The sequence below is a fragment of the Muntiacus reevesi genome, chromosome 9 (assembly GCF_963930625.1).
Source record: "Muntiacus reevesi chromosome 9, mMunRee1.1, whole genome shotgun sequence".
NCBI classification, from domain to species: domain Eukaryota; kingdom Metazoa; phylum Chordata; class Mammalia; order Artiodactyla; family Cervidae; genus Muntiacus; species Muntiacus reevesi.
The window spans coordinates 47,686,231-47,695,410 of NC_089257.1; the positions used below are offsets into that span (position 1 = coordinate 47,686,231).

General features: G+C 39.7%; 1 protein-coding gene across 1 annotated transcript; it reads left to right on the forward strand.

The window, feature by feature from the left end:
- The first annotated feature begins 1,450 nt into the window (after nucleotides 1-1,450).
- LOC136175936 (olfactory receptor 5P1-like) lies at nucleotides 1,451-2,317 on the forward strand. Its single transcript, XM_065946123.1, has one exon. The coding sequence runs from the start codon at nucleotides 1,451-1,453 to the stop codon at nucleotides 2,315-2,317; it is 867 nt and encodes a 288-aa protein (XP_065802195.1).
- The last annotated feature ends 6,863 nt before the right edge of the window (nucleotides 2,318-9,180 follow it).

Below are 9,180 nucleotides of genomic sequence, written 5' to 3' on the forward strand. Positions count from 1 at the left end.
TGGCAGATGTAACGTGAATTATAATGGGACAAGAATGAAGACAGGGAGGCAACCAGATGAATAAAATAAAAGAGAAAAATGAATAAGGCCTCACCTACAGTAGGGACACTAGCAGTGGAAATATAGGAATGGATAAATAAATTGGATGGCTAAATTGTAGATAGTATCAATAGGATTTTATTAGGTGTGGTACAATGAGAGGAAGAAGGCTAGGATCACTTTGAGAGGATAACAGGCCGGAAGGCCAGGGGTCTCCAAATGGAGCAAATAGGCTGCAAGTGTCAGATGTTTTTTTATCTCTTTCTTAAGTGGCAGGAGGAATCATACTAGTGCTATATTTTTTCCCCATCTCTATACAAATATAAAAAGAGGTTTATCTTAAAATTCTGTGTTGCCATAATGATACCTGGTTCCACCTGAACTTAACTTTTCTCAAACTTTGAGCTAACCAATGCATTTTTCTCATGGAAATGTTTGTCTTAAGCTATGTTAATGTACTATGTATTTACCCTAGACTCTGTATTCAAGTCAGTTCTGCCTAAAGGCTCAGAACCGACTTGGCAAACCAATAGGTTATACATTGTTATCCTAATGAAGCTATACATTTGTTTGGAAATCTGCCTTCCTTGAAGATTCATGTCAATCATTTTATGACCCTGGATGACCCACCTGGTGCCAATGTTATCTCATTGCATGTTGTGGGTGAGGGGCCTGGTGCCAGTCTCTAAGTTTTGAGACATTTCCATTCTCTAATTAGTAGACTGCTAGTAGCTATATAACATCTGACTAAAGACTAGCAGGGGTGGGGCATTCTTTCTGACCCCTTCTGATGTCTATGTCAGAAGCTTTCTCTAGTTCTTTTATACTTTAATAAAACTTTATTACACAAAATCTTTGCATGATCAAGTCTTGTCTCTGGCTGCAGATTGACTTCTTTTCCTCCAGAGGCCAAGATTTCAGCGTCTATCATGGTTCAGCAACAACCTTTCAACTTCCATGTTTCAGACGTGAGAAATTGTGTGGATTGTGGATTCCACAAACACAGGACAGGAGGAGTGGTCTAATGAAAGGATGAGTTTGGTCTGGAGGAGGCTGAGTTTGAGGTATTTGTGGAATTTCTAACTGAAGACTTCCAAGATGACTGGAACTATAGACCTGGATCTTGGGAGACAGATCTTTCTACAAATAAAATTTGGAAAGGGGTTTTAGAATAAACATTAGGTAAATAAAAGAATATAACTGAGTTCCCAGAGAGTGAGGCTGAATCATTCTTCTTTTGTGTAAAGGGAAAAGGAATCCGGTACAGCACCATATTTACAGCTAGAGAGAGGGGGAAATTATGACGAACACGTGCAATGAATAACCAAAGAAAACCAATGATGTGTAGAATGAAAACATTTTTTTAAATGAATTTTAAAATTTCTCTCAACAGGAACAATTCCCAGAGGACATGAAGTTTGGAAACCACACCAGTGTGACAGAGTTCATCCTTCTGGGGTTGACAGAGGATCCTACACTTTGTGTCATCTTTTTTGTGGTATTTCTAGGAATCTATGCTGTCACCTTAGTAGGCAATATCAGCATAATTATTTTAATAAGAAACTGTTCCCACCTTCACACCCCCATGTACCTCTTCCTCAGTCATTTGGCTTTTGTGGACAGTGGGTGTAGCACATCTGTCACACCTATGATGCTTATAGGATTCCTGAGACAAGGAGTGACCGTCACTGCTGCTGGCTGTGAAGCTCAGCTGTGTTTTGTGGTCATGTTTGGGACAGCTGAGTGCTTCCTGCTGGCTGCCATGGCCTATGACCGCTATGTGGCCATCTGCTTGCCCCTGCTCTACTCCACACACATGTCCCCCAGAGTCTGTGTTCTCTTGATTGGGGTATCCTACCTGGGTGGGTGTGTCAATGCTTGCACATTTACTAGTTGTTTATTGACTCTGTCTTTCTGTGGGCCAAATCACATAAATGACTTTTTCTGTGATTTCTCTCCTCTGTTGAAACTTTCCTGCTCAGATGTCTCCATCATTGAAATTATCCCTTCCATCTCTTCTGGATCTATCCTTGCATTCACAGTGTCTGTCATAGCTCTCTCTTACATCTGCATCCTCAACACCATCCTGAAGATGCGCTCCACTGAAGGGAGACACAAGGCCTTCTCCACCTGCACCTCTCACCTCACCGCAGTCACTCTCTACTATGGAACGATTACCTTCATTTATGTGATGCCCAAATCCAGCTACTCAACTGATCAGAACAAAGTGCTGTCTGTGTTCTACACAGTGGTGAAAGCATTGGAGTTTCAGTGGTGAAAGCATTGGTGGCCAAAGCATTGGAGTTTCAGCATCAGTCCTTCCAATGAACACCCAGGACTGATCTCTTTTAGGATGGACTGGTGGGGTCTCTTTGCAGTTCAAGGGACTCTCAAGAGTCTTCTCCAACACCACAGTTCAAAAGCATCAATTTTTCAGCACTCAGCTTTCTTCACAGTCCAACTCTCACATCCATACATGACCACTGGAAAAACCATACCCTTGACCAGATGGACCTTTGCTGGCAATGTAATGTCTCTGCTTTTTAATATGCTATCTAGGTTGGTCATAACTTTCCTTCCAAGGAGTAAGTGTCTTTTAAGTTCATGGATGCAGTCACCATCCACAGTGATTTTGGAGCCCCCCAAATTAAAGTCTGACACTGTTTCCACTGTCTCCCCATCTATTTCCCATGAGGTGATGGGACCAGATGCGATGATCTTAGTTATCTGAATGTTAAGCTTTAAGCGAACTTTTGCACTCTCCTCTTTCACTTTCATCAAGAGGCTTTTTAGTTCCTCTTCACTCTCTGCCATAAGGGTGGTGTCATCTGAATATCTGAGGTTATTGATATTTCTCCCGGCAATCTTGATTCCAGCTTGTGCTTCTTCCAGCCCAGCGTTTCTCATGATGTACTCTGCATAGAAGTTAAATAAGCAGGGTGACAATATACAGCCTTGATGTACTTCTTTTCCTATTTGTAACCAGTCTGTTGTTCCATGTCCAGTTCTAACACTTAGGACCTCCTAAATACTGCTTTACTGGGTGTCTAAATTGAAATCATAATACTTCTTATTCTCAGTTGTATACACTTATAAACCAGCTGGTAGACATCTTGGAATTAGTAATAATGATAGCAATTATTTTCACTATTATGTATTAACACTGAAGATGCCTAGGACTTTAATTTATTTAGCAAACAATAATTTCTACTTATAAAATGCCAGGGCCTACTCTAGCACAATGGTATATTAGCTCACTTATTCACATTAAAACCATATAGTCATAGTTCTATTATTTCTGTTTGACAAATAAATTATCTGGTACACAGAGAAGTTAAGTAGATGCCCAGAATGATGCAGCTAGAAAGTTGTGCAATCAGTCTCTGAATCTAGAAAGTCTAAGTCCAAACCACTATGTTTTTTTATTTAATTCTCACAGAAATCTCATGATGCTGCTTACTAATAATTTTCCTCAATTTTACAGATGAAACTGCTGAGTCTCAGAGATTTTCAATAGCTTGTCTTGAGAGATATGGACTCAAGTCTCTGATTCTCTTGGAGTCAAGTCCTCTGATTCCATGCATTTCTTCAGCACTGTTACTGATATAGAGGATTTAAATAGGACAAGCAAGCCTAAAGCTGTTCTTTTAAGTCAGTCTTCTGAACAAACTCTACTACCAAGTTAGTCTATATTGTAAGGACTCCAAAAACAAGGAGGAGAATGGGAAACCTAATAGGTTTATATCTATAGAAATTAAGGTCTAGACACCACAGTTATATGGTTTGACTGGAAGTCTAGCCATATTTAGCTCAGATGGTAGAGAATCTGCCTGCAATGAAGGAAACCTGGGTTCAGTTCCTGTGATGGGAAGATCCTCTAGAGAACGGAATCCAACCCACTCCAGTATTCTTACCTGGAGAATCACATGGACAGAGGAGCCTGACAGCCTGCTGTCCACGGGCTTGTAAAGAGCTGGACATGACTGAGAGACTAACACTTTCTTCTAACGATATTTAAGGACATGTTACAAATACTCCCTTTTGGCGTAATGTAGCTTTCCTTAGCTGGAGAAATTTAAAAGGATATCTTTGAAATCTAAGCATTGCAATTAATATGCTATCAACATTCATGGTTCCATAACATAGATGTATAAAAAATTAATACCCATTAATTAAACTAGAAGTGTTGCCAAAGATTGTGGTAAATGTATTTCTTACATAATAATCTACCCTCATTTACATCATCACCATGAGATGGGAAGGGTGAAGAGGGTTTTTCCTGGAGTTCAGGAGCTCCCAACTCAATGTAAATACTGAGACAACTTTTTAGAGCATCTGAAAGCAAGACAGATTATAAAAGTATTTGACTTATTGTAATGGGGTGAAACAAGTAAGGATTGGAAAACATAGAAAGAAGCAAATGGGATATTATTTATAATACATTGCTAAGTTAATTCTGCTAAGTATTGAGGCTTTTGAACTGTGGTTTTGGAGAAGACTCTTGAGAGTCCCTCAGACAGCAAGGAGATCAAACCAGTCAATCCTAAAGGAAACCAATCCTGAATACTCATTGGAAGGACTCACTCTGAAGATGGAGTTCCAATAATTTGGCCACATAATGCAAAGAACTGACTCATTGAAAAAGACTCTGATGCTGGGAAAGATTGAAGGCAGAAGGAGAAGGGGACAACAGAGGATGAGATGGTTGGATGGCATCACTGACTCGATGGACATGAGTTTGAGAAAGCTCCAGGAGTTGATCACAGACAGGGAAGCCTGGTGTGCTGCAGTCCATGGGGTCGAAAAGAGTCAGACATGACTGAGAGACTGAACTGAAGTTAAAATGTCGAGTATCTATCATAAAATTGCAAAATTAAGTGGAAACATACAAAGGCTAAATGAAACAAGGATAAATTAAACATGTGAAATGATCAAATAATAGATAAAGAAAACTTTCTCTAACCACAACACTTTTGACACCAACTTTGAGGTCTTTTCCCTCCATACCAACCAACTGGAATACTGGTATGTTCTAAATATCCAGACATCAAACTGATGGTTTATTCTTTCATTCAATTGTGACACTAACTGCCTGGAGGTATGGTCAGACTTCACAGGCTTAAGGCTCAGTTCCAAAACTCTGCCTTCCCTTCTGACACCAATTGCAAGTAATGGGTCCCCAAGGTACCCACACTTTTGTCCAACTTGGCTACAAAGTCAAGGATTGCCACAGGCCTCTTCCAGGTTTGAGAGTTTGCTAGAATGACTCAATAAAATTCTCTGAAGCATCTGCTTACATGTAGCAGTTTAACATAAAAGATATTAAAAAGGATAAATTAACAGCCAGATGGAGAGAGATACCACACCAGGTCTGGAAGGATCTCCAGGGCAGGAGTTTCTATCACCAGGAAGCTGAAGTGTATAATTTGGAGTGTATAACCCTTCTAGCCTAGGAATCTGTTGACTAAATTGGAAGCTCTCCACCTCATAGTTTAGGAGCTTTATGGAGGCCATGTAAAAAGTCTCCAGCCTCTCCAGCCTCACTGCAGAAACACATGTGAACATAAAGTTCCAAGCTTCTAATCATGATTTAATCTTTTTAATGACCAGTCCTCATCCAGAAGCTGTCAAGAGTCCACCAAGGGTCTTATTCAAACAAAGACACTCCTCTCACCGAGTAGGTTCCAATGGATTCAGGAGCCCTGTGTCAGGAACCAGGCTTAAAGAACAAATATTTGAACAAAAGATGCTTCTAGCACCCTGCCATTCAGGAAATTACAAGAGTTTAGAGCCCTGGGTTAGGAACTCGGGGTAGAGACCACAGGTATCTCTATTTTGTCACTTCCTCCCCCTGCTATGTGGCTATGGAACCCTCACAGCAAATGACTGTAATAGAATGAAATTACAGGCATATTATTAAAATTCCATTGGGTCATTAATAACTATTCAGTTCATCATCATAACACATGAAAAAGTCCCCCAGGGTGAGGTTATTCATGTTTACAGGTTTCCATTTGATCTTGTCAGGTTCTAAACACAGCAATACATGGCTGCACTCTTTCGGGCATGTTTTAATTGAGCTAGGAGTCACAATTATCATTTGCTTTTAGTCTCTTTTGAGGCATTAGTAGAATACTGAATTTTTGATAAATAGCAGTTGCAATTGTCCTGTAAAAATCCTAAGTGCATACTGACTCACATGACTTCTGGAGCTTTAATTACGTGAACTCTCAAGTCCTGAATACAAGACTCGCTTCCCTCTGGGCATTTTGGACCCATAATTCAGAGGTCAGCGTGTTCATAGGTCTTTTGTATTTTACCTGAGTTATCATGTGAGCCTTGCTAATTGGGAATTATGTGACAAACATTTTCAGATTTATTAATATTTATAGATATCTCTTAGCATATTTTTAATGGTAATTCTAGAGAAAAGTTAAGGAAGCAGCCTCAAACATTGCAAATTCCCTGCCACTCTGACCTCCAACCAGAAGAGGAACATTTAATCAAGGCTTTTTGGTTATTTTACATGTAGATATGGGATAGTCAGACTTCCCTGATAGCTCAGCCGGTAAAGAACCTGCCTGCAATGCAGGAGACCTCAATTTGATTCCTGGGTTGGGAAGATTTCCTGGAGAAGGAATAGGCTACCCACTCCAGTATTCTTGCCTGGAGAATCCTCATGGACAGAGAAGCCTGGTGGGTTACAGTCCATGGAGTCACAAAGAGATGGACACGACTAAGAGACAAAGCACAGCACAGCAGATGGGATAGCCATTCATTCATTTATTCCAAAAACACTAGTTGAGCTCTTATTTTACTCTAAAAACTGAGTAAACATTGAAGATAATTTGATAAATTAAACAGGGATATAATGTGTAATAAAGCAGAGTTCTCATGTAGTTTAGATTTTAGTGGCAGAGACAGTTGGGATTAAATAAACATTATAAATGTAGAGCACATTATTGGGTGGAAGACACAAATCAATTGGGTTGATATGACTTATAAAAGGTAACTGCTGGTATGGGTGGTGAACCCTTAGTGAGAATGACAGGGAAGGCCACTTGGAGGAGGGGACAGTTGAGTAGAATGTTGAAAGCTAAGAAAGACCCATTGACTTGGAGACTGGAGAGAAAGCTGCAGACAGAAAACAGCACGTGCAAAGATTCTGAGAAGCTCAAGAAATGAAGAGGGCATGGCAAATCAGGAGGAGAGAGATAAATAGAAAGGTCAATCATCCGGTGCTCCATTGACCATGGAAAAATATTTGAATTTCACTATAAAAGGAATGGAAAACCATTACATGTTTTTTAAATAGTTCCAATGTGAATATTTTTAAAAGATCATTCTTGTTGTTAATCATAAGAGGGAGAAGGGGGAACAGGAAGCAATGATGTTATAAATTAAGGTCTGAGATGCTGCTGCATTGTACTAGGGTGGTTGCAGTGTTGCTGGAGAGGAATTCACCTATTCAATACAGTTTCTGTGAAGAACAACACTGCATGAGCAGAAAGTGAAACTCACTCAGTCATGTCCGATTCTGTGACCCCATGGATTATCCAGTCCATGGAATTCTCCAGGCCAGAATACTGGAGTGGGAAACCTTTCCCTTTTTCAGGGGATCTTCCCAACCCCTGGATTGAACCCAGGTCTCCCGCATTGCAGCCGAATTCTTTACCAGCTGAGCCACAAGGGAAGCCCTCTTTACCTAAACTGTGTATTTCTGCCTGCAACACAGGAGACCCCAGTTTGATTCCTGGATCAGAAAGATCCGCTGCAGTAGGGATAGGCTACCCACTCCAATATTCTTGGGCTTCCCTAGTGGCTCAGCTGGTAAAGAATCTGCCTGCAATGCAGGAGACTCCGGTTTGATTCCTGGGTTGGGAAGATCCCCTGGAGAAGGGATAGGCTACCCACTCCAATATTCTGACCTGGAGAATTCCATGGAGTATAGTCCATGAGGTAGCAAAGAGTTGAACACCACTGAGCAATTCTCACTTTCACTTAGATAAAGAATCAAAAAGGTCTTGCTGATGTATTAGTGTGAGAAGTTAAAATTAAAAGGAGTTAAGAAGAACTCTGGACTTTGGGGGTTTAGATTATTTGGTGAATGTGAATGGTGTATCATATATTAGCTGAAGAAAAGTAATATGTAGGTCATCTATGATTGCAAGACAAGTCACTCAAAGCCATTTTATAGTATTATATTTTGAGTCACTTCACCTGTCCCACATGCATTAATAAGGGTCACTAGGTGATATTCAGGTGGTGTCTGGTCATGTCTCAAGAGTCCAAGTAGCTTCACTCAGATGCTTGGCATCTTGGTCAGATGGCTTAAAAGCCTCTCATTCTCCATAACTCTTAGAGTCTTACTCTACAGTCTTATCAGCAGAGTAGCTGAATTTCTCACATGGTGTCTCAGGACTCTAGCAAGTGTTCCAAGAGAACAAAAAGGAAGGTGCGGTGTTTCCTATGACCAAGCCTCAGGAGACCCACAATATTATTTACACTTTCATCTATTTGTAAACAAATCATTAAAGCTAGTTTAGATTCTAGAAATGGGGTGTGTGGGGTGTTTCTAAAGAATGTAGGATTTCTTTATCAGGTGATGAAACTGTTCTAAAATTGACCATTGTGATCGTTGCATATATCTGTGAATATTCTATAAACTATTTACTTGTATTCTTTAAATCGGTTAATTGTTGGTATGTGAGTTATATCTCAAGAAAATTGTTTTTAAAAATCTTAGATGGCTTTCAGTGTATCAAATTATATAATTCATTCCATTTGACAAATCCACTCTTATAATTCTCTTCCAGATAATTAATACTCTGCAATTTTGTAAGACTGCTATGAGGAAGTTCCCTCAAGATTTTAAAAGTCTCATATTTTGGAAAGAGATGGTGTATGAGATATGCCATCAAAATTCTTAGAATGACTTTTGTATAACTGAGACTTTTGTAAACCTTTCTGAGATTTTGACATGGAAAACTACCACTCCAATCTGGATTTGACCTTTGATCTGGAGTCATTTCTTATCTTGAGAATCTTTTCTCTGGAAGGTATTGGGGATGAGAAGCAACCTTATTTACAAACCATGCAAAGTATGACTTCCTTATTTGTTTTCTAATTTTTTCTCAAGAA

Excerpts from the sequence above, each read along its gene's own strand:
- LOC136175936 (XM_065946123.1), top strand. The coding sequence starts at position 1,451 with ATGAAGTTTGGAAACCACACCAGTGTGACAGAGTTCATCCTTCTGGGG.